Source organism: Stegostoma tigrinum, chromosome 15 (assembly GCF_030684315.1).
Source record: "Stegostoma tigrinum isolate sSteTig4 chromosome 15, sSteTig4.hap1, whole genome shotgun sequence".
In the NCBI taxonomy this organism is placed as follows: Eukaryota; Metazoa; Chordata; class Chondrichthyes; order Orectolobiformes; family Stegostomatidae; genus Stegostoma; species Stegostoma tigrinum.
In genome coordinates, this window is record NC_081368.1 from 44,104,598 (window position 1) to 44,131,559 (window position 26,962).

Sequence of the window (26,962 nt, forward strand, 5' to 3'; positions counted from 1 at the left end):
AAAACACAAATTAAAATTTTTATTTATCTCTTATCTCTCAATTTTATCTTTGTTTCCCTTTGTTGCAGATTATGAACACAATTTTACAGTGAATTAGAACACGGAAAACATAGAACAGTATAGCACAGGAACAGGGTCCTTCAGCCCACCATGTCTACACTGACCATAAGCATACTTTAAAGATCTGTCTGTACATGATCTGTATCCTTCTATCACCTGCCTGTTCACGTATCTGCCTAAATACCTCTTAAATGTCACTATCATCATTGCTTCTGCCACCTCGCCTTCCAGACACCCTGAGTAAAAACTTGCCATGCAAACCTCCTTTAAGAACTTTCCCCCTCACCTTAAACCTATGCCCCCTAAATTTGACATTTCCACGCTTGGAAAAAAAAGAATCTGACTATCCACCCTATCTGTGCCTCTCAATTTTATATACCTTCTATCAAGCCACCCCATATGCTAATGAATATAATTCAAGTTTGTCCAACCTCACCTTAACACACTCCTATCCAGGCAACATCCTGGTAAATTTCTGATCCTCTCTCCAAAGCTTCCACATATTTCCTACAGTGTAATGGCCAGAACTGCGCACAAACTCCAAATGTGGCCTAACTAAAGCTTAATGCAACTACAACATGGCTTCAGAGATAATGGGAACTGCAGATGCTGGAGAATCCAAGATAATGAAATGTGAGGCTGGATGAAGACAGCAGGCCAAGCAGCATCTCAGGAGGGTCATCTCTGATGAAGGGTCTAGGCCCGAAACGTCAGCTTTTGTGCTCCTGAGATGCTGCTTGGCCTGCTGTGTTCATCCAGCCTCACATTTGATTATCTTCTATACAACATAGCTTGCTAAGTTTTATACTCAATGCCCTGGCCAATGAAGGCAAGCATGCCATGTGCCTTCTTTACCACCTTAGCCACTTGTGTTGCCACTTTCAGGGAGTTATGGATTTGTATGCCAAGATCCCTCTGTATATCAATGCTCCTAAGAGTCCTGTCATTTACTGTATACTTTACTTTTCCATTTGACCTCTCAAAATGCATCACGTCACATTTGTCTGAATTGAACGTTGTCTGACATTTCTCTCCCGAAATTTTCAATTGATCTATATCCTGATATATTACAAGTAACAGAGGTCCCAGCACTGACCTTGCTGAACACCACTGTCACAGACCTCCAGTCAGAAGAACATACCTCCACAACTACTCTCTTTCTCCTTTTTAAATAATTCATTTGCAAGATATGGGTATCACCGGCTAGGCCAGGATTTATTGCCCAATGCTCAATTAACAATCAGATTGCTGTGGGCCTAGAGTCATATGTGGGCCTGACCAGATGAAGATGGCAATTTCTTTCCCTGGAGGACATTAGGGAACCAAATCAGATTTTCCTTACTATTGACAATGGTTTCATATTCATCATTAGACACTTAATTCCAGATTTTCTTATTGAATTCAAACTTCACTACTGGCTGTGGTGAGATTTGAAACTGGATCTCCAGAACATTACCTATGTCTTTGGATTAATAGACTAACAATAATACCACTCGGTCAACACCTCCCCCAGCGACCAAGTCAATTTTGTATCTCACTTACCAACTCACTGTGGATTCCATACAACTTGATTTTCTGGACCAGCCCATCATGTGGAACCTTGTCAAATGCTTCAGTAAATGCCATATAGATAACTTTCACTTTCCCACCTTTATCAATCATCTTTGTTACTGCCTCAAAAAACTCAATCAAATTTGAGACACAAGATCTTCTCTACATAAAGCTCTGTTGACCACCCATTGTAAGTCCATTCTTTTCCAAATGCAAGTAAATTTCATCCCTAAGAATTTTCTCCAATAATTTCCCTACCACTGGTGTAAAACTTGCTGGCCTATAATTTCCTAGGTTGTCTGTCACCCTCCTAAAACATTAATCATTCTCCAATCACCTGGGATCTCACCTGTGGCTAAAGAAGTTACAAAGATCTCTATCAAGGCCTCCGAAATGTCTGCCATTACTCCCTCAGTATCCTGGGGTAGGGATTAGGCTCTGGGATTTACCTACCTTAATGCTTTTCAAAACAGCCAAATCCTTTTCTTACTTAATCGACATGCTTTAGAACATCAATGTATCCCTCCCTCATATGACCATCATCTACGTCTGTGTCCTTGATGATTATCAATATGAATTAAAGACCTCACCCACTTCATGTGGCTCCGTGCATAAATTCCTTGTTTTGTCTTGGACTGGACGTATCCTTTGCCTACTATACTCTTGATCTTGGCTGATATATAAAATGCCTTGGGATTCTTCTCAATCATACTTGTCAAAGGCAATTCACGGCATCTTTTAGCCCTCCTGCTTCCTTCTTTCCTGTTTCCTTTGTCTTCCTTGTCTGATTTCAGCTTCCTTAACATTACACATGTTCCTTTCTCTTTTTGTCTAAACTTTCAATATCCCTTGTTATCCAGGGTTCCTGAATCTTGCCATCGTTACCTTTCATCCTCACAGGAACATGCTGGTGCTGAACTACAAGGACCTGTCATTAGTCTAATTTCTCCAGTTCTTGCTCAGCGCCATTGTCATTAGCTTTCCCCCATTTAACACTTTTATTCAAGGACCAGTCTTATCCATATCCATAGCTATCTTAAAGCTTACAGAATTATGATCATTGTTCCCAAGATGCTTCAATCACCTGGCCAGGTCTATCCACACCTTAAGGTCTAGTACAGTTCCCTCCCTGGTTGAGCTCTCTCTTTCAAGAAATCATCCTGGATGCATCTAAAGAATTCTACCCTACGTGAGCCCCTGGCATGAAGGGTGTCCCCGTCAATATTGTCGAAGTTAAATTCAGCTGCTAAAACAATCCTGTTATATTGCAATATTCAAAATCTTATCACTGGTTTAAGTTCCATACTTATCAAATGAGGATTCGTTAACATGATGCATTAAAAGGGACTCAGAGTGTAAAATTAATTTACTCAATGCTGCATTTTCCTGCCTTACAACCCTAGAGGAGAATCATTAAATAGTACAGAACAGAAGAAGGCTATTTAGCCCACTGCTTCTTCCAGAGAACTTGCACAAATACAAGGTGGTTTTGTTTGCATTTCTTGCATAGGCACGGGAATAGGAAAGGTTGAGAGGGATAGGGGCCAAATGCAGGCAAATGAGACCAGATCAGTTTAGTACACCCTGGCCAGCATAGATGAATTGGGTCACAGGGCGTGTTTCTGTGCTGTATGATACTATTTGTTGGTGACTATGTTTGATGATGAATTCTTTTTTGAAAACAACTGAATTTGTCCCACACCACACTCTCAGGTATTGTTTTCCAGATCCTATTCACTCACTGCAGAAAAAGATGTCGCTATTCAACAGTTGAAGTTTTGAGGAGTTTTCCAGAATTAACTCTGATCATTTAATGATCTAATCCATTTCTGAGGACAAGTGTCAATAAATGACATCTGAACTATTCAGTATGATTTTCTGATAGTCCCTTCCGGCTATCTGATTTTCCTACGTGAAGAAATAATCAGAGTTAACACTTTGGGTCTGGTGCCCCTTCCTGAGAACTGTTCTGAGGAAGAGTCACCAGATCCGAAACATTGATTTTATTTTTCTTCACAGATGCTGCCAGACCTGCTGAGCTTTTCCAGCAGCTTCTATTTTTGTTCCTGATTTACAGCATCTGCACTTCTTTCAGTTTTTATCTGATTTTCTGAATCTATTTTAAGGACAAAAGCATTTCTTGCTAGACCAGTTTAACCTGTTTATTTTTCACACTTGCATGAAATAATTTAACAGGAGCCAATTTTGCAATGTATTCTGTATATTTCAAATTAGGAATTTATATTATATATGTTACTGAGCTAACATTTCAGAACTGGTGTCCCTTCCTCAGAACTGATGGTAGCTAGGAAAACATCTGTTTATATGCAGAAGACAGAGTGGAGGGAAGGGGTAAGGAGTAAATGATAGGTGGGGATAGAGCCCAAAGAGAGAGAAGAAAAGTCGGACAATATCAAAAGAGTGGATGACAAAAGGATCATGTTTAATTCTAAGCAGTAACAGCAGCACAAGGACTGGCTTCAGAATATCATTTTCACAACTGTTGGTGATTTAACAAAGTTGAGAACACGATAATTATTTTCTAGCTATTTTCAGCAAGGAGTAAAAGCAGAATAGTGCAAAAAGTTCTAAGGAATTATGATTCAACGTTTGTAAATGTTGTTAATTTCACTATAATTTTCTGGAACTTCCATTCTGCAATCATGGTATGCATTTGTAAATGATACATATTCAGTGAGCGTCAAATTGGTCTTTGCCAGTGGTGCAAGGTGTGCTCCATCTGAATTTGCATTCCAACTTTTACCTTGTCCTATTTTCCTTTCCATTTTTCAACAGAGTAACAATTTTGGATGTGGTGTTGAAATGGTAATGTCACTGGCCGAGTAATCTATAGGCCTATCCTTGGCTATGGAAGCTGATGGAATCTAAATTCTATTAATAACTCTGGAACTGAGCACCAGTCTCAATAATGTGGGATATGAAACTATTGGTAATCACAGCAAAACTCCACCTTGTTCACTAGCATACTTTTGGTAAGGTAATCAACTGTCTTTGCATGGTACGGTCTACATTTGACTCCAGATCCACAGTAATATGGGTGAGTCTTAATGGTCCTCTGAATTCTAACAAGTCAATCAGTTTAAGGACAATTAGGGGTCAGTAATAAATACCAGCCTTAGTGTCAATGTCCCTTATCCCTTAGAAGTTCAAAAAAAGACAGCTGATTTGTATTTTGCATGAATGACAAAGACAATGTTTGTCCAAAATACCCCAATTTATGACCTTGTCTTACCACCTTTAATGTCGTGCAAATTGCCACACCAAGGACCCTCTTCTTCATTGTAGAGCTCCGATGAGGAGTCATGGTGTCTCGGAACATTAGCTTGCTCTCTATCCATGGATGCTGCCTGACTCGCTGTGATCTCCAACATTTGTAGTTTTCAGTCCCTCTATTTCACTATCATGATTAACTTACTATCAACTTTAACAGGTTTGTACAAGTTGCATTTTATGAATCAAGGTGATGTGGTAATCGACATAAAGCACAATATTGTATTTCCATTATCCATTTTGTTTTTTCATCAAAGAATTCTCTTAACATGGGCCAAAATTGAAATGTTTTTTGGAATGCCATGATTACTGTCTCTTTTTTTTGTATATCCTTTCCTATGTTATTTACAGACATTCTGAAAAGCTATAGGGATAGATGAAGTAGGAAACAAGTATCACGCAGGATTTCCCAAGATTTTGATAAAGCCTTGTTGTACAGGGAGGATCCAGAAAGTTTTGGTCTACATTTAGCCTACATTACAACAGCGATTACATTTCATAAGTAATGCATTGATTATAAATCAACTTACATTTCGAAGTTTTTTTTGTACTTTATTACTTGGCCCTACAATTATTAAATGTATTCTTTCTACTGCTATGATTTTATCTGAAACATTCAAACAAAACTGGTTAATAATTGTGATAACTGGTCTCCATAGGATTTGCACAAAGTAAAAATGAGAATTGATTTTCTGAGCAGAAAGTGTGCAGATATCTGGCCAGAGGATGTTTAGAACCATCATTCAGGCAGACCTTTGCAAAAGGTTGGGAAGGTGAAGGGGCCACCTGTGTATTTGTCTGAACATGCCCATTCTCTGCTGTTGTATAGAGATCACATTTCTATTGAAGTGATGCTGTGATGCTTTGATACTACTGGTCAGGCATTGACTCGTGTCAAATGTCATTTATATTGGATAAATTGGATAACCACTGTCATCTTTGAGGTCAAGGGGTTAATTGACTCTAACACCTGAATACCAAACAGCAGCTTGTTCTGTTTTACAGGAGTGAAAATGTGTAAAGATTTGGTGAAAATCGCTGGCCAGAACTGGCTCAGGCCTCAATCGCTTCTTCAGCTGTTTTCAATTCCTTAATGGTGTGACAGGGTTAAAGCTTCTCTCTGCCAGTCACTTTGAATTGAGATTTGGTCAGCCTCATCTCAGTTGCTACCTTGAATCAACATTATAAAACTGCACCATAATTTTAGGATTATTCATCTTCAGAGTGCTTACAATTTGGAAAGTTGCTCCATTTCCTATTAAGACATTTCAAGAAGCTTAAGAATGCGAAAAATGCATACAAGGTGGGAGGTCCTCAGTTGAGCTTGTTTTGCTAGCTCTATGGTTTACCTGCAAACCATCTGTTGTTGCCTCAGAATGTTGTTGTAACCCTTTGATTAAAATTATATCATCTTCTTTCAGGTTATGCAGTTGGACAGATTCCATCAGCTCGTGGAGTTCAGGATAAGTTGCAGTCACTTCCTAGATGAGAAAGCATAAAACAAATAAAAGGAACATTAAGAATGAATGTATTTTAAGAATTAAGTGTCAAAAACTTGCAGAAACATGGCAGCTAATTTGAGAACAGCAAGCTTTCACAAAAAGCTATGAATTCAATGATTACATAATCTGCTTTTAATGATATTGGTTGTGAGATAAATAGTAACTTGTACACTAGAGAAGCCATCAATCTTCTTCAAATTGTGTCACAACAGACCACAGAGAAATTCTGATTTACCTTGCATCTGAAACAGAGCAATGTAGTACTCCTCGACAATTCACTGAAGTATCAGCTTGGATTACATACTTAAATTCTGTAGTGGGACTTGAACCCACAACCTCCAACTCTGAGGCCAGTGCTAGCACTGAGGAGAGTCTGTTACTTTGGCGATCAAAGGCCTCACAACAGTTTCCTTCTTTATAATGAAGTCTTATTTTCCTATGATCAGTTCTAATGACCTAAAATTCTAGAGTTTTACAGGAAGTGTCCTTGGATTTCATACTCCATTAAATGCCTACATCTTGAATGGTGAAGAAACAAGGTCTCATGTGTCAATTGAAAAATCAGATATACCCTCAAACACATTGGATCAGACAATTGACAAACTAGGTAGATTGGTCTTAGATGAATGTGGATCAATTACAACAGGCTTATGCATTTGAGGTTTTAAATGGATGTGTGTATTCACATTGGAGGTAGTGGGGTATAACTAATGGTTGTAATGTGTGGGGAGACAGCCCTTGAAAACAAATTGTCACTCTCTAGGCAATGGATAGAGGGAAAATGGCATACGCTTTATTTATGTGGGCCTCTAGAAACAGCCTTGCCTCAAGAAGAAGTCCTATCATGTAAATAAAGGGGTGGCATACATGCAGGTAGAGGCAGGGAATGCTATCAAATCATTTTCTTCCCTACATTTGGAAACAAAGCATAACAAATTGCAAAGGAAATTGCTGTTATTATCATTAAGATTTCCATTTCCTGCTGGCCCTGGTCAAAAATTGCTGCCAACAGCGCGACTTGCTTGTTGTCAAACTTAATGTTTTATTCTGGTTGTGAACTGCTTAAATTCTCAACTCACTGGTATTGTGCAACTTCTACTTCTTTGTTTTGAAACAAACCTTCCATTAAAATTAGCAGAAGGCCAGAGTGCAAAAAGCTTGACGTGATTTTGCCAGAACAGCAAATGTGCAATTTTGCAATTTAATTGAGATAGATGTTGCATAATATTGATAGATGCTAGTCCACCAAGCAAGGTGTGAAAATGGCAGGAGGCATCATTTCCACTTAGGTTTACAGAAAGCTTCAAATTTTCCACTTGTGCTAGACTTCCTTTTGAAACAATTTCAATTGATTTTATCTTGTTCTTAGATTCCGTATCCCAAAATTTGCATTAGAACAGAAAGTATAGGAGAGTGCAGCACAGGAACAGACTGCATCCGATTCCTGTAGCCTGTCAGCAAATCCATAAACAAAAACAAATCTTCTGAAGAAGCTCAGCAGGTCTGGCAGCATCTGTGAAGGGAAAAAACAGAGTTAACGTTTTGGGTCCAGTGACCCTTCCTCAGAACCACAAATTAGCAAATCCACAAATACAGTTTTACTAGCAATGTGGGAATAAACATAAATCTCATGGAATGAGAATTATGAGGAGAGGACAAAATCAGCCTTGATCATTCTAAAACCAAAGCTCAAAGCTCACATCTCAGCTACTTACAGAGGTCGCACATTTTTTTGAGAACAATGTTACTTAGAGCATACTCCAGTGGTCACATTTGGTCTTGCAGCCTTCCAATCTCTGCATAGCAACCCGGTTGACTTTCAGAAGCTGGGCAACTGATAGAAACAAGAGCTGATGGCTCATTATGCAGAACTGAAGAAACGTGAAGACAAGGAATGTGTGAGGGGGCATTCTCATGATGTATTATTTTGATCACTTAACATAGTGCACAAAAGTAGACTTAAACATTACTGATTGTAGAGAAGCTTATTTTCTTTCGTATTTATTTCAATGGTTATATTCTTTTTCAAAAAAAAAGGATATGAATGCATCTCTCTGTTCAATTAATTTTCATTTGGAATCTATTGTAAGAATGGATATATCTCTATATGGGTCTATCTCCAGTATATCTAAAATCACAGCACACCTGGTTCCAGTCCAACAGGTTTATTTGAAAACACAAGCTTTTGGAGCCTCAGTCCTTTTTCAGGTATTAGTGACAGCTGACATTGTCCACACCAGTCCAACACCAGCACTTCCGCATAATCCATATATCTAGGCTGAGGGTAATAGGTGGCAGGTATACTCACTCTACACAAGTGTGAGGCAATGATCATCCCCAACAAGACAGAAGCTAGCTATGACCCCCTTTGCATTCAATTGTCATCACTGAAGTCCCACATTATCGATATCCTGGGGTTACCACTAACTAAAAATTGGACCAATCATGTACATAAAAGCATCCACTGAGCAGATCAGAGACCCTAGAAGCTTATCTACCATCAACAAGTCTCAAGTCAGGAGTGTGATGGAATACTCTTCACATGCCTGGAGGAATGCAGCTCCAAAACCACAGTAGAAGCTCAACATTATCCAAGCCAAAGCAGCCTGCTTGGTTGGCAGCATCCACCACTTTCAACATTTACTCTCTTCACCAACACAGTGTCTGTCATTCGCAATCCGCAATGAAACAACTCACCATGGGCCTTTGACAGCACCTTCCAAGCCCACAAGCCCAACCATTTGAAGGACGAGAGAAAGATGCTTGGGAACACCACCAAACTGTATGTTCCACTCTAAGCTACACAACATCCTGGCCTGCAATATATCACTGCTCCTTCACCATCACTGGTCAAAATCCTGGAGACCCCTTCTTAACAGCACCAAAGGTGGCCCTGCAGCTTAAGGACAGCTGAGGTTCAAAAAGGCAGCTCAGCAGTATATCTTGACGGGCAATTAGGAAAAGGCAATAAATGCTTGGCCCAGTCAGGGGTGCCCACATCCCATAAGCAAAATTGAATCAAATAGAAATTACCACCACTCCAATCCGATTTGTCTTTATGTTAAATATACTTTGCCATATTCTCAGGGATAGGAATGCTAAAAAGTAAAGAAACATTGCAGTTATTTCTACCAGAATCAGTCTTAAAGAACAAAAACATAAGAAAATGGACTTATAAAGTTTCCATCAAGGTAACTGGAAAGATTAAGTTCAACAATTTTGCCCTTCATCTGATCTTTATTTTTTTCTAATCAATAATGCTTCCACGAGTAGGAGAGACTGGGACCCAAGAGCACAGCCTCAGAGTGAAGGAACTGAGATGAGGAGGAATTTCTTCAACCAGAAGTGGTGAATCTATGCAACTCATTGCCGCAGAAGGCTGTGGAGACCAAATCATTAGTGTGTTTAAGACAGAGATAGTTAGGTTCTTGACTAGTAATCGGGTTGAGAAACCCACAGCAAACTCAATGGGTCGAATGACCTAATTCAGCTCCTATGTTATATAACTTGTTCAAAGATGTTATTGCAGACCTCTAGCTCATTTGAGACTTGAACCCAGGCTTCCTATTCCAGAGGTAAGGGCATTACCATTCCACCACAAGTGCCCCTTGTCTGATCTTTATCACTGTCTTCACCAACAATGGAAGGAGTTAAGGACTGAGTGGCTTTAACAGTGTCTCATTCATCAACAACCCTGTCCCATCCTCTCTACTACTATCATGAGTGATTCCAATAGAATACCTGCAGTCCCATCTTCCAACTGATCTAATTGATTGGTACAATTCCATGGCAACTGGAAAATCTCGAACATCGCCACAGAAAGACATTTGACAATGGAGAAATTACAGCCAAGCTATGCAAAGTCAACAGAAGATCAATTCTTCCATTTCACACTTTCATGTTACATGTTATCTGTCCTTCACCACCATAAGCAACATCTTTGTCTTTCGCTCTGAGTCCACCTGTAGTGTTTGTAACGAGGGCAGCCAGGCAGACCTCATTAAACATGAGTTCCCTAATTGGGGCTATTCATCTGGTCCAATCAGGGAGCCCTGGCTGATGGATAAGAACAGGAATGTCAGAGATGTTGTTCACTCTGAGACCTGGCTTTGAGGAAGCTGGATTTTCCACAGGTAAATCAAAGGTGACTTAGTGACAGGATGCTGGCCTCAGTGGAGTTATTCACCACCCTTGCAACGCGTTCCATTTGCTCCTCCTTTCCCTCTGTCCAGCGCATAATAAAGACAATTTTCCAACCCATTTCATTTCTGAAGAAGTCTTATCAAACATGAAATGTTAACTCTGTTTCTCTCTCCACAGATGCTGCCAGATCTGTTGAATTTCTACAGCACTGTATTTTCCTTTTCAACTTCTAGCATCTGCAGTATTTTTCTTTCATATGTGGCAAATGAGACTGTGCCATGATAAGTCATATTCAAACCATTCAACATCTATAAAGGCCAAAAATATTTAAACATAGCATCTCTTTGACTCTAATGCTTGCTGGTCAGAAGTGGGCTCTAAGCACCACAAGCATTCAATAAAATGGATTTGACTGTACAGGAAAATACACAGTTTCAATTTTATAGTCTGATTCTGTATTAATTCATTAACATTTTTAAGGCTTCTGACAGTGTACATCTTAGAAGATGTCCACAATTTGATTTTTAAAAACACTTTAATTGATACTTATATAAAATGCAAAATTCATACAAATTGAAAAGGCATTAGGTAATCATGAAAGCAAAAACTGACTAATAAACCACACTAAATACATTCCATGCCATCGACTGCAGCTGGGTGAATCCATTTCCCGAAAAGCAGATCTTTAACGATTATCTCACAATTAACATTGTCTCCATTCTCCCTAACACAGTCGTGTTCTCAGTTCACTAATGCATCATCATCTTTTCCCTATCTCCTGGTTGTTCCTCAAATGGTGCAGCGTATTTCCACAGCATCTGCCCATTTGACCTATTTGGGATGCATTTTCATTACAAAGACATGAGGTTTCACTCACCTCTTTAAGCGGCATTGCAATTCGTTGCTCACTCTTTTCAATCACGACCTGACAAAGTTTCTTGGTGCTATGCAACCAGTTAGTCGGATCTGACATCTGCAGAAAAATAAACAAGAACAGGAACATATCAGACATTTGGGAAAACAACCTGTGTTCTCACACGCTGTGGCATCTTAAAAATATACCAATGTGCTTCGTGGGAAGGGAGGCTTGAATAATTATCTGAACAGTTTCCAAACCTGGAACTTGGGATGAAATACAAATTTTTGTTATTGTAGTTAATTGCCAATTTGGCATACAGGGACACCAATGGGAGTACAGGTCACCAATTAGCTAACCCACGAATTGAATGGTAGGGGTCTCAATGATCCACTAACCTCTACTTGGGTACCTAAACAGCTAATTAAACTAACTTTTTTGCTGGCAAATGAACCATATAATCCACCAAGGAGGGAGATCCAGATTCAACTTCCACCTGCTTCAGTATAGTGTATTAATATCACTGAACAGATTGATTAGAAAATAGCCCCATCAACCAAGGGATCTTGTGGCGTGGTGGTAGTGTCCCCATTTCTGGGTCACGGAGCCCTGGTTCAAGTCCTACATACTTCAAAGGTGTGCCATAACATGCCTGAAGAGGTAGACTGAAGTTATCTATAATCCATCAAGTGGGAAGTTCAACTAAATAGACATTAGGAAGAGCTATTTTCATAAAAAACATCAATCCAGTTGGATCCTCACACTGGCAATCATCCACCAGTTAATGGTCTAATACTAAACAATAATTAGATTTACAAATGTCTGATTACAAATTTCATACTGAGGAACATGATCCCATACAGGGGTGTAATTTTAAAGATCTGACAAATGAATGTATCCTGTACTTAAAAATGGCTAATTTATATTGTCCTGCATTGCGATTCTAATGTACTTGTATACAAATCGACTTGCAAACAGACTCCAGAATGGATCCATTCACAACCCAGGTACTCTGTTTTCCTTGTTCCCAATGGATCATTTTAAACCCTTATTGGCAAGAATAGTATTAATGTTGACGTTGTATTTACATATGTAGAACTGCTTCACTTGAATTCACTTATGTTTTCTGAAAATATAAATTGCATGATATTGACATATGTTGGTATGAGAACTATTCATGGGTGTGTTGTGATCCAATCATGTTGGGTATTGACCAAGTAATAGTAAACAGCGCACTGTCGTAGAGTTTGGGGAAAGAATACAGATAAGATGGCACAGAACCAAATTGCCATCAGTGTACAAAGAAGTTTCACGTTATAATGGTGAGATCTGCCCCAGTAAGAATCAGATGTCTGCAGTTTTGATTTGCAGAGAAAAATCCTTACGTGTAAAATATATTCTTCATTCCTTGAGTTTAGACAGAGAATCAAGTGTATGCTGTTAATGGCTGGTATACCAACGTACCATGCATTGCTCTGTACAGTCAGATTAAGGCCCTGTTTTATATCCAAGAAGGAAATATAAAAATCTCTTTCAGAAAATGAAAGGAAGATAATTTAAATGGGGGACGAGTGGTGGAAACAGAAACCCTTTGTTAAGAAAGGATGTCAGAAATTTTCCTGATCACTACACAATTTCCTGTCTGCAGGAGCATTGTGGAGTGTAGTTGCAGTATCAAAGAGTAATATTTCCTGTTATGGGCCACTGTGTATTACTGTGTATGTAACTCAGATCATTATCTCACTGGCACAACCAGAAACCGTTACTCTTTCACTTACAGCCCTTATCGTGGCCTTGGATTTGAAGAACATTCGAGCAATTCAACAAATTCTCTTTTCATTTGAGCTTGTGGGTAAGGAAGAAGCACAGAGTTTGTTACCAGGCCCATTTTTAAAATGAAGTTGATATTTGTTAACTATTTCTGTTGATATATACCTTGTGCTTACTAACCTGTGACTTTCTGTCCAATCACAGGCAAACTAGACATGGAGCACCCTAGCCATAGTTTTTCCTTGGTTTCCTTTCTTCCGTTTTCTTCCTTGAAGTTGTTGCTTCATGCTCCAATGTGGTTTCTAGAATACTAGTTGTCCTCTGGCTGTGAGTCAAGTTGTTATTCTCCATTTGTAGTGTCTGCTGGCAGCACATCAGCTCCAGGGTATTAGGATGGGTGACTGATTCACAACACAATTCCTTTGCAATTGATTTCTACTGGACTTCACAACAAGACTCGTCATGTTGTGACTGGAAGCAGAAACCCTGACTACTTTGTTTCTCTCCTCCTTAGCCAAGGAGCCTTATTCTTTACTGACATCATACTGGAGATTCTACCTGAGCCTTGCAACTGAATACCAGATCCTGCATTTGATTACTGATCCATCAGGAATTATCAAAGAGACTTATAAAGCAACAACTTCATGAGAAATGCATTTGGCAATTCATATGGCTAGAGAATGCGGCCAAAACAGCCAGACAATATGTCACATGCAATGCAAGGATACATATTTCAGTTTTTTTTTATTATCGGAAATGATGACCTAGTCGTACTATTGCTGGACTGAGACCTAGGCAATGAACCCAGGTTCAAATCCCACCATGGCAGATGGTGAAATTTGAATTCAATAAAGAATCTGGAATTAAGGGTCTAATGATGACCATGAAACCATTGTTGATTGCCAGAAAATCCCAATCAGGCTCACGCATATTCTTTTGGAAAGGGAACTGCCATCCTTACTGGGTCTGACTTACATATGACTCTAGACCCAGAGCAATGCAGTTGACTCTTAACTACCCTCTGGGATGAGCAATAAATGCTGGCCTAATCAGCAATGCCCTCATTCCATAAATGAATTTTTAAATATTACCAAAGGTTCTCACAAAATAATTAAAAACATTTTTAAGAAATGTCAAGTATGTGTGTTTTAAATGTTTAATAACTTTTGCTAACAAAAATCTATGGCTCTTGTTTTTCATGAGAATGGCAGCTGAGTCTTGAATCTCGAAGTCGTGCCCTAATCCCAACATCTACCTTACTCATGGGGTTGTGGGGAAATGGTGGCAGATTCTAATTCATGCTTCTGTGGTTCACTGTCAGCTGAGGGTTCTTGTGATGCAGTGGTAATGTGTCTACTTCTGAAGCAGGAGTTTGGGTTTAAGAGCCACCTGCCCCAAAGGCATGTAATATCGTCTCTGATTGGGTTGTTTAGGGGGAAATAAAAGTGCAAGCTGATCTAATTAACACAAGTGAATATCTAAAACACAATTTATGCACTTTAGACCTTTGCTGGAGTGCTGAGTTTTCCCCAAGCTTTCTGTTTTTGTTTATAAATATGCTGAAGTTATTTGGAGAAGTAGGGTACCCTTTTGGATCTGGTCCTGAAATAATGTTGGGAGAAGCTAAGCTGTCCTTTGGGATTATTTAAACAAATAACATTCATAAAAAGTGCTAAACATGTAGTTTGGATGAGGTTGAATTCATCAATAGGCACTTAATTTATCAATTCCAGTATGCATCCTGAGGTTTGCCCATGATGGATATTGAATTGTGTTGGTGGAGGCTTGGTGAATTTCTGCAGTGTATCTTTGCACCATTTCAAAACATTTAGCACGATTGATGACTCATTCAATAATTTTACTGATGATCAAGAGTAGACTGATGGAGCAGTAATTGGTCAGGTTGGATTTATCTTGATTTTTGTCTGCAGAATAGATCTGGGCAATTTTCTCCATTGTCAGATGCATGCCAGTGAGGATTGAGAGATATCTTCATTGAGGATAAGGATATTTATGGAGGCTTCTCCAGTGAATTGTTAAATTTATATAACAACATGTGGAAGGACTGTAGAACATAGATTTAGTTGCACAATCACTTAGCTCCGTCTATAATTCGCCTGGTATGCTGTTGAGCACACGGGTAATCTTGCATTGTAGCTTCATGTGGCTCACACCTCATCCCTAGGCATGCCTGGTGTTGCTCCTGGCATGCCATCCTACACTGTTCTTTGAACCAAGGTTGATGTTAATAGCAGATTAGGGGACACGCTGACCCATGAACATTGCAGAATATGGGGGAAAGGGTAGATGGTACTGAGAAAGAGGTTTCCTTGCTGATTTTTAAATTGTTGCCATGAGAAGTTGTAGGATTTGCAGTTAATGTTAAGAGCTCTCAAGGAACCTTCTTCCTGACTGCATCAGCACAATATGGTGAGCACCAGTGAGGAGTTCTGATATAAGATGGAGAACAATGTGAGTATTTCATTCAGCTGCCTCATACCACATGCTGGCAGTGGTGATGTTTGAAAATTTCTTCAGATGCATCTGTAAGGCTCCTATTCATGCAAATAGTCAGCAGTAGAGAGATCTGAAAATTCAAGAATCGTACAGAAGAAACTTCATTGAAAGATTCAACAAACCTAAATCAACAGTGAATGGTAAAACATATTGTAAGAGACATGCTGCAAAAAAATAGGTGAGTATTCAGAACTCTCTGGAGCTGAAGCATTGGTCACTCCAAGGCAGTTACAGATAGCATCAGGTACCAGTATTCTGTAGGACCATCAGGGGTTGGGCTCTAGTCAGAGGGCTAGCAGACATTGGAAGCTCAGTTTGAGCAAAGTTAAAATCCCTGATGGACCAAGGAAAACTTTTGAAAACAGTGCAGAATTACAGCCTGGAAAAGCTCCACATAAAACAATTAAAGCTGAGGCTGAGCAATAGAACTGTAGACAGCAATCATCATGAATCATGGCAAGACTAAGAGAAACACAAGGATGACAACTGCAATTCAACCTGAAGACAGAGACTCGTGGATGTTGCACCTTTGAAGCCTGAGCATATAAGGAACGGAAGAAGGAAGTTAGGACTTAAGGCCACAGAAAAGGCAAGAGATCCATCAATAAAACAACAGACAGCAGGAATTATTTCGGAAAAGCCATGAAAGAAATAGGAAACATTTACTTAGGCCAGAAATAGCTAGTTTCATCCAGAGATGCCATGGAAAAGGTGGGAATCCATTTTTGCTGAAAGTGGAAATCCTCTACTTTAGCCACAGAAAATGTGAGAATGCTGTCAGAACAAATGCTATTATGAATATATCAAGATTTAACAGAAGAGTGCAGCACCTAGGGATCCTTAGATGATCAATAGATTGATGGGAAAATGTGGTTGTGATGAGGTAATGTCAGTGTTTATAAAGGACAGAATTGTGGCTGGGATTGCTTACGAGTCTGTGTCAGTTTTATTGCAGTCAAAAGAAAATAGATTCTAGAAAATACCATATAATGAGTGAGGCTGAAGTCCAGAAGTAGCACAGATCAATCTCAAGGGATGAAGATCAACCTGATGACAACAGATTTGCAGAATTTCTGTTCCTACAATACAAAAATCACAAAAGACACAGAGAAACCAATACAGCAAGTATGACTTGCATTAGACATTAAATGACCTTGCCTGTGGAGTAAGAAAACTTCACAGACACAGGAAGTGCCTAGCTGTTAAAAAAAGAGTACTCTACTTGTAACACAACAATGTAATTTTCAGAAAATATGCTGAAGTAGGACATAGTCACAAAAAAGTAGAAGTCATCAGCTACCCACACAAAGAGGTGAATGAGTGCAACAATTTACAATAAACAAAAAGCATAAAGTTTTCTTAAGGAAAATAGGTGATCCATGATGTTGTCAAGAGGCTATTTATGTTAATAGGCATCTCAAGCTTTATACAGAAGTGAATGTCACTATTATCAAGTAATAAACCATGGTCGAAAACATTTCATATAACACCAAAAGCAGTGCAACAATACAGTCCAGGTGGTATACCATTTAAAGGTAAAAGTAAAAACCTATAAGCAACTCTTCAACACAACTGGCTTCAGATATTTACTTATACACAATCAAAGATTTTCATGCTTGAACATGAATGTACATTTTTAATTTAACCTTCTTAAAGTCACAAAAGAAGTCAAACTGTTTAAAGTAAGAGCTGGTTAAGGAATAGCCAGTCATGAAAGAGGACAAGGAGCATTGGGAAAGGACAGCCTGGTATGTAACAACTAGCCAAAGGACAACCACCAGAAGATTTCACAGGGCTGCCAAGACTGCTGTCCACCATGAATCATGACAGAATTACTTGAAATTAACTAGGTTAATAGCAGAAATTTGTTGTGTTTTGTAAGCAGGATGAAAAACTGCAACTACACTGATTTGGTTCAGATGTTTTCCATGGCTGTCAACATTGAAGAGAGATTAGACTGAAAGGATCAACAGTGTGTGTGTGTGTACAAACACTGACAACCAGATAACCACTGAGCAGTATCAGTGAGCTCAAATGGGGTATACTTCTCCAACTGAGGTAATTCAAAGTACAATATAGGATGGCATACAAATAGTTATGACAGATTGAAATCTGATGTCAGAAGCAGGGGTGATACAGAAGATGCAAATTTGAACAGAGAAGTTCATTTCCTTACTTTACAAGGATTAATATTCAGTAACAACGAAAGAGCTGGTGCCAAAGAAGCAATTGTTAAAACAGCAGAACTGAGGAGGTGGATGTCATACTTTCCCCAGTACTCCCAACATTGAGGCCAAACAAAAACATCCAACCTAATCAACAAGTTAACCTGAACAACAGAGATTTACCTGCAGATTGGGAGTAAAAATCTGCTGGCACAGATTGAAGATTGGTGCATAAAACCCCATGAAAGCCACTACTTAGAAAGGGCAACTCATGTTAAGAGATACAGGATGCAGTCAAGAAGAAATTATCTAGTTCAGAATATTGTAAAAACGAAATTGCCCGTTTCAACAGGACAGCCATCTTCCACAAAGAGACACAGTCAACATGTTAATAGTCTTCAGCTGAAACACCTGTTAATCTTCCAAGACTGAACAGAATATGTTGAAGGAATCTCCAGGCACCTGAATTTATACAGTCAGAGGCATGGGGGCAGAAGGGCGAGGGTGGGGGTGTGATGGGGAAGAGATAGAGTAGTGTATATATAAATATCTATATATAAATGCTTGTTGATGAAGAAAATAAAAGCTTGATTGGCGGAAAGTGTTCTGTATGAGGGGTGCAGGGGGCTAAAAGGTTTAATACTTTAATAATAATGCCTTAAGCACCACACTCTTAGAAGATATTGTATTGATGTAATGGGAGGCCAGCTTTGGATCTCAAAGGGGTCATACTGAACATGCAGGTCCTCTTTATAGTCTCTGTAATGATGTTTAACATATCAGTGTAGCTTGTAACTAGTTTCTAAATGTTATAGACTATGCTTTGTTCAAGATAAGAGCCTCTTGCTGGAACACCCAGAACCAAGTGAGCCATGTAGATCACCACCCAAGAAGGAGATGGTGTCAGAAAATGGTGAATGATAGCGCAAATAGACTCATACACCATGGTAGTCAGCATTAAGGAATGATCATACAACACAAAAATATACTTTCCAGTGAAGGCCATAACATAACAATCAAGAATGGGAACCAAAATAGGGAAAGGCCACAGTTTAAGGCCCTCCTATCATATTATATCAAAGAGCTGGAAATTATAAAAACTTTTCAAGCTGCATATGTTTAACATGAAATGACTATTGTAGATGTAACTAACAGTTCATTGTCAGCCACCTCAAAGTACTTCACTGTGTATTGAAAGAAAATCGACCTGATTTGAATTTTATATATTGCATAATAATGTTAACAATGTATTTGCGCAAATCTTAAGAATAAAGTGTAGTTTTTGGAAAAAAATTATGAGCGGGAACCCTTTGTGATTTTATTTTTCTTTGCTAACTCAGGAAAACTGAAAGAAATGGAATTGTCTCAGTTGCTGCCTTGACAAATATTAACTCACTCAATTCATAGCAGAGATTGCACACAAAACAGAAAATGCTCGAAATATTCAGCAGATCACACAGCAATCTATAGAGAGACAAACAGCATTAACATTTCAGGTCAATGAAACCATCAAGCCATGAAACTGAAACACTGGGCAATGTTCCTAGTGCCATAGTGGCAAGTATGGAGGCAGGAAAAAGAGAGGACAATCCACTGGTGGATTTCCCAACATAGTTCTATCATTAATGCTGTTACCCAACAGGAACCTAGAAAATGGGTCACCTAAATGCTACATAGGGTCAGGCAAGCAATTTAAAGCACCAATTAGAGGCCATTTTGCAGCAATGAATCACAGTCTTCAATCTAGTTCAGAGGCTGCAAGTTCCATAGAGACACCCTCCCTGAACCAGGCTGGGGAGTGTGGGAAATGGGAGGGGCAGCTTTGGAAGCTTAATTCCCTAGAGAGTCTGGGGATGCCTTGCAAAACCCTCAAAGTATCTCAATGTATTTCCAGTTTTCCTTAATTGCTAAAGGAATGGAGTTTAAAAACGGGGATGTTATACAGCAGTTGTGTAGGGGGCCAGTGAGGCCATACTTGGAGTACTGTGTACCGTTTTGGTCTCCTTACTTGAGAAAGGATGTACTGGCTCTCGAGGGGATGCAGACAATGTTCACTCGTTAATCCTGGAATTCAGAAAGCTGCCTTATCAGGAGAGATTGCATAGACTGGGACTGTACCAATCGGAATTTAGAAGAATAGAGGGGGGGGGGCGTGCAGATAGAAATATATAATGTTATGCAGGGAATAGATAGGATACAAGTAGGGAGGTTGTTTCCTCTGGCAGGCGAAACTAGATCTAGGGGGCATAGTCTCAAAAATAACGGAGTGGATTTTGGACTGCGTTGAGGAGGAACTTCTTCCCCCAAAGGGTTGAGCATTTGTGGAATTCCATGTCCCAGTGAAGCACTTGAGGCTACCTTGTTGAATGCTTTTAAGGCAAAGATGTTTGAATAGTATCAGAATTAAGGGTATGGTGAGCAAGTGGGTAAGTGGAACCAAGTCCAGGAAAAGATCAGTCATGATCTTATTGACTGGTGGATCAGGCTTGATGGCCAGATGGCCTACTCCTGCTCCTATTTCTAATGTTCCCTGTTCTAAATAGAAAATTCCCCTCTGAAATCTTTAATTACACTGTATGAGGCTCTTCCATTTTCAGGCTTGCTCACTCTTTCCAGCCTGCTTCAGCAGCAGTCACTTCTCCTGGTGGGTCTGCCAAATCTGTGCAGCTACCAGTCCAATCTCAGGAGCTCACCCAATCAGGAAGTTCACCTGGAGAAGATCACTTGGCTAATCTCCCTCCTGGCATGTGTGTGCTTGCACCCACCACGTTGCTGAAGGGAGATCCCTCAGGAAAAAATCAACCCTCTAGCTGTGATCTCCTCCCCAAAGACATCTGACCTGCTGAATATTTCCAGTATTTGTTTTTAGTTCACATTTCCAGCACAGAACTTGCCTTTGAATTAGAGAAATCAAGTGGTTGCTGACTGCGTCTAAGGGTACACAAAACATTTACCAGAACATTGTCAGGGCTGGAGGGTTTGAATTATAAGAGACTGTATAGGCTGGGACTTTTTAACTGGAACATAGGAGGTAAGGGATAGCCTTATAGAGGTTTACAAAATCATGACGGGCATAGATTCAGTGAATGGCCAATGTCATTTTCCAAAGGTAAAGAGTTCAGAACTTGAGGACAAAGGCGAGGTGAGAGGGGATCGATTTAAAAGGGACCTGAGGGGCAACATTTTCACATGGAGGCTGGTGCATGTACGCAATGAACTGCCAGAGGAAGTGGTAGAGGCGGGTACAATAACAATATTTAAAAGACATTTGGATAAGTAAATAAATAGGAAATATTTAGAGGAATATGGGCCAAATGCAGGCATGGACGAGTTGGACCAAAGGGTCTGTTTCCATGCTGTATGACTTTATGAGTGGCATTTGCTGAAAGGTAAGAGTTTTTTGCTTTAACTTTAGCAGAAGTGAAATTGAAGTCCAATTCTTTGAAAAGCTGTAGTGCTTGATTATATATCACAGGAGGTTTTATTATGTTAAACTCTTGGGGAGGAAAAACACCCACGGTTTAGTACACTACATGAATGCACTGCACAGGGTGGAAAATAAATATAGTGCCCCAGAGTGGACCATTATGCTTCACATGTACTGCACCATGAGATACTCCATAACTCTGCACCACTAGAAAAAAGATTGTGACTTCACCTCACCATTCTGATCAAGCAAGCTTTTTTAAAAAATGTGCAAAGTAATTGTAAAGTAAATGAGTAAAATGTCACACAAGTGCTGTTTCGTGAGCAATTTGGGGCCATGTAAATGATAACTGAGTGGAATCTTCCACATCCTGTAATGCAACTGTGAAACAGCAGCAAGGTAGCAATACGGAAGCCCCACATCTGATAGTACAGCATTAACCACAGATCACACAGAAGCTTTCGACTGCAGCCTTGCTCACATAGCATTCAGTACATTGTTCACTGGAAACAATCTCCATTGCCAGCCCCATCCTGTTGAAATAATTGGCAGGAAACCAGGGAAAGGAATGGAGACACAGAAAGAAATGTAGCTTTGCTCAGTGAATTGTATTGTAAATGAAAAATCAAGACCTAACTGAGGCTTCCACATGAACCCAGGAAATGGATTCAGTTTCATGTGCACAATCTAAGGGGTGCAATCTACAGAAGAAACTTGAATTTGTTGGGATGTTGTAAAATGACCCATATAGGGATTGAGGTTTTATCAATCCTATGATTCCAAATTCAATTAGGTTAGAGAAACTAAAACAATGAATCGGTTTATATGTCACACCATAATCAAAAATCACCCCATTAGCCTTGAATTAAGTTTCAGACTGGTGACTTCAGACACGATCCTGTGTAAAATGTGAGCTACATTAGAAATATAGAGAAAGAAAGGATTTAGGAGTATCCAGCAGGCCTGCAGTCAAAAACGCACAGCCTGTTCTAGGAAGAATCAATAGACTGGCATTCTAGAAAGATAAACTGAAACATATATCTCATTATTTTCCGTGTTGGCATGATCTATTTACTCTCCACTGAAGACAGAAGTTTGAGTTTAACAGAATACCCAGAAAATGATGCTGTCTTCAGTCCATCTGATATTTTAAAATTGTTTTAAATAGTAAACTCCAAGAAATCACCTAATTTGTGGGTACTACAAAGCATTATGGAATTACATAATATCACGTAAATCCAGAGTACAATGTTTACTATTTTAAATGATGTGATTGACACCTATGAAAAGTAAACAAATTAACATATAAATATTGTTTATCTGTTTCTTTAATCCCAATCTGTGTAAACAGGTTGAATAGATTGACAACTAAAGGTGATTGAGAACAGAACACAATTCAGATAAGAAACCAATATACACTGAAATGTTAAGCTGGAGAAATATATTCGAATAATATAGGCTGAAACTGTGGAAGAATTTGAAAATGAGGCCAGTGTATGAATAGATTGATCTTCAGACTTATGTTCTAGGTTTCTTAATGAGCTGAGGTTTCTGATGGAATAATAGCAGAAACAGCACATAAAAGAGCTGTGTTATGAGGAAGGGTCACTTGACCTGAAACATTAACTCTGATTTCTGTCCACAGATGCTGCCAGACCAGCTGAGGCTTTCCAGCAATTTCTGTTTTTGTTTCTGATTTACAGCATCCGCAGTTCTTTCAGTTTTCACACAAAAAAGCACATTGGTTAAGACTATGTGACAAGAAGGTATGTAGCCCATTCAACCCATTGAGTCTACACTGTTATTCAATGAGATCATTGCTCATCTGATAATCTTTAGCTCCACTTCCTTATCTCCATACACCTTGGTTCTCTTACTGATTATAAGTCTGCCTATACAGGCAGTCCCTGGTTGTGAATGGGTTGAGTTCTGGGTTTGGACCACAAAGCTGGACAATATAAAATAGCATTCATAAGTACACGAAACATTCATATGTTGGCTCTTTAACATTATACCCCTGTATGGATTGCATTTGTTAGCGTGAGCATTTGTAAGTTGGATATTCGTAAATTGGGGACTTTCTGTATCAGCTTTGAAAATACTTAATAGTCCAATGTCTAAAGACACAGATTCACTATCTTTAGAGAAGAAGTTACTCCTTATCTGTTTTAAATGGGTTAACCTTTAAGCTGAGATTATACGCTCTGACCTGGGCTCTCCCACAGGGAGAATCAACTTTCCACTTCTACCCTATCAAGTCCCTTAAGAATTCTACAGATTTCAGGAAAGTCAAATAATATTCTTCTAAATACTAATGAGTGCAGGCACAACCTAATCAGTCCATTCTCATAATAAAAACCCACATAACTGGAGTCAGCTCAATGAAGCTTCTCTAGACTGTCTCCTATAAAAGCATATAGAGTCAGAGTCATACAGCATGTAAACAGATACTTCAGTCTACCCCGTCCGCGTTGAACATAATCCTATACTAAACTAGTCCCACCTGCCTGCTCCTGACGCATATCCTTCCAAACCTTTCCTGTTCATGTATCCAAGCAAATGTCTTTTAAATGTTTAAATGTACCCACATCCAACACTTCCTCAGGAAGTTCATTATACACACAAACCACACCCTCTGTAAAAAATTTGCCTCCTATCTCTTTTTTAAAGCTCTCTCTTCTCACCTTAAAAATGTGTCCCCTAGTCTTGAAATTCCCCATCTTAGGGAAAAGACAACTATCATCAACTCTGTTTGTACCTCTCATTATTTTGTAAGTTTCTATCAGGTCACCTCTCAACCTCCTATACTTCAGTGAAAATAGCCCCAGCCTATCCAGCCTTTCCTTATAACTCAAACCTTCCATACCCAGCCACACCCTGGTAAATCTCTTCTGAACCCTCCCCAGTTTGATAATATCCTTCCTATAAACTGGGCGACAGGACCGAAAACAGTATTCCAGAAGAGGTCTCAGCAATGTCCTGCACAACCTCAACATAACGTCCCAAATCCTACACTCAAAGGACCGAGCAATGGAGGCAAGCGTGACAAGCATCTTTTTAACCATCCTGTCTACACGTGATGTAAATTTTAAAGAATTATGTACCTGCACCCCTAGGTCCCTCTGTTCTACAACACTACCCAAGGCCCTACCATTAGTTGTGTAAGCCCTACCATTATTTGTTGTACCAAAATGCAATACCATTGGCTCTGATATATTGCGTGTTTATTCAACACGAATTGATTTTAACCCAATTGAGGTATTTACAGAACACTATTTGTAGAACACAAACTGTCCCAACCTGTATTGCTATAATGCGATTCCATTCCAGTCACTTTAATGTGCAGTTATGGCGTGATTTTCTTACAATGCAATATTGCACAAGAATGAACTATCGCATTATATCAGAAGTGACTGTACCTTGCATTTATGCAGATTGAACTCCATTGATCATTTTTCAGCCCATTGACCCATTTGACCAAAACCCCTTTGCAACCTTCGAAAACCTTCTTCATTGTCTACAATGCCACTAATTTTGGCGTCATCTGCAAATTTACTAACCGCGCCTTCTATATTTTCATCCAAATCATTTATATAAATGACAAACAAAAGACGACCCAAAACCGATTCCTGTGGAACACTGCTGGTAACAGGCATCCAATGCAAAAAACAACCCTCCACCATTAGTCTCTGTCTTCTTCTGTTAAGATAACTATGTATCCAATTGGCAAGCTCACCCTGAATCCCATGTGGCCTAACTTTACGCATTAGTCTACCATGCAAAATCTTTATAAAATCCAAGTAAACTGCTCTATCATAATCAATCTTTTTGGTAGCTTCCTCAAAAAATGCAATCAAGTTTGTGAGACATGATTTTCCTTGCACAAAACCATGGTGACTATCCCTAATCAATTTTTGCCTCTCGAAATGTCCATAAATCCTATCTTATAAGTTACAATCAATTCGTGTTGAATAAACACACATTGTATCAGAGCCAACGGTATTGCATTTTGGTGCAATAATCACCTCCATCAATTTACCCCCAACCAACATCAGACCCACAGATCTGTCATTCGTCAGTTTGTCCTTACAACCTTTCTAAAACAAAGGGCAACATTAGCCATCCTCTAGACATCAGGCAGCTCACCCGTAGTTACAGATGATGCAAATATTTCTGCAAGAGGTCTCGTAATTTCCTCCCTTACTTCCCACAACATTCTGTGATACATTAGATCAGGTCCTGGAGATTTATCCACCTTTGTATTCTCTAAGATCTCCTGAACTTCCTCTTCCATAATATGAACTGTTTTTAAAACAATAAAGTTTAATTCTCTGCATTCTCTAGACTCCATTTCTTTCTCCACAGTAAAAACTAATTTGAAATATTCATTTAGAAACGCTTCCATTTCTTGGAAGTCAAGACAAAGACAACCACCTTGATCTTTAAGGGGCCCTAACCTCTGTCTAGTTACCCTCTTGCTCGTAATATATTTGTAGGATCTCTTTGGATTAACCTTAACCTTATCTGCCAAGGCTACCTCAAAGCTCTTCTTGCCTTCCTGATTTCTCTCTTAAGAATCAATTGAACTAAGGTGTCTATATCTAAAGAAAAGATTATTTTTTACTCTTGACTAGAATTTTCAATATCTTTATTCATCCATTGTTCCTTAAATCTTGCCAGATTTACCGTTCACTCTAACAGGAACAAAATTCCTCTGAACTCGTGTCATCACACTCTTGAACACCTTCCGCTTGTCAGATACCCTTTTACCTATGAACAGTCCACTCCAATCAACTTTTGAAAGTTCTTCTCTCATACCATTAAAAATTTGCATTACTCCAAACAAAAGCTTTAACTTTTATGCTTGAAATATGACAATATGCTTGAAACACTTAGAAATGTCCTCAATCCTAGCACCAGGAAAGCAAAAGCCATCCTATATTTATGCCCCACTGCCACAGAATTGCCTGTCTATGCCCCATAGGTGAGTCCCTCTAAGAATAATTCCATTAAAACTTGACAAAAGCTCCCTAACATAAGAATCATTCCAAGTGTTCATTAACTGACTGACCCTGCCATTTTCCCTCGGAGAGACCACCCTCTTTTACAGTTCCAAAAACTGAATATCTATTCGATAGAGGAATAGCAGCCAAAGACTTTTGAACTGCCTTCTTACCTTTCCTAACAGTCACCCATCTATCTGACTGATCCTACTTTTGCAATGTAAAAGAAACCTCTAAAACACATAGACCTTTCTAATTTCTGAATTAAGAATAAAAAAAGTCAGCAATTCACTGTAGACCCTTAAAACAAGCCTTTTTTAAAAAAAGAAGCCCATTTGAAAAAAAATGTGTTTCTTTTGTTTTTTTGTGTTTTTTAATGTTAATAAAACAGAAATGGAAAAATATCTAATACTAGTAAATTATCAAGACTATAATAACTTAAAAAAAACTGTAATAAATCTTTAACTAAGCCTGCAATCCCAGGAGCAGCTGCAAGATTCATGCTGCTCAACATCTGTTCATATTTTTCCTTAAATAAGAATTCACAGTATTCCAGCTGCTTTCTGACTATTAGCTTGTATAGTTTTAGCAAAACCTCCCCGTTTTTACCCCATTCTCTGAAATTCTTAGCATTCCACTTGCCTTCCCTTCAGAACAAGGATGTTAGCTTTTGTGAT

At 39.1% G+C, this 26,962-nt stretch overlaps 1 protein-coding gene across 1 annotated transcript in view; it reads right to left on the bottom strand.

The window, feature by feature from the left end:
- Window positions 1–26,962, bottom strand: part of si:dkey-171c9.3 (uncharacterized) — a 50,506-nt gene that overhangs the window by 14,652 nt on the left and 8,892 nt on the right. The window contains exons 2-3 of the mRNA XM_048544872.2: window positions 11,425–11,520; window positions 6,252–6,383 (exon numbers count right to left, since the gene is read on the bottom strand). Coding sequence (XP_048400829.2) covers window positions 6,252–6,383; window positions 11,425–11,520 — 228 coding nt within the window. The remainder of the gene's footprint in view (window positions 1–6,251; window positions 6,384–11,424; window positions 11,521–26,962) is intronic.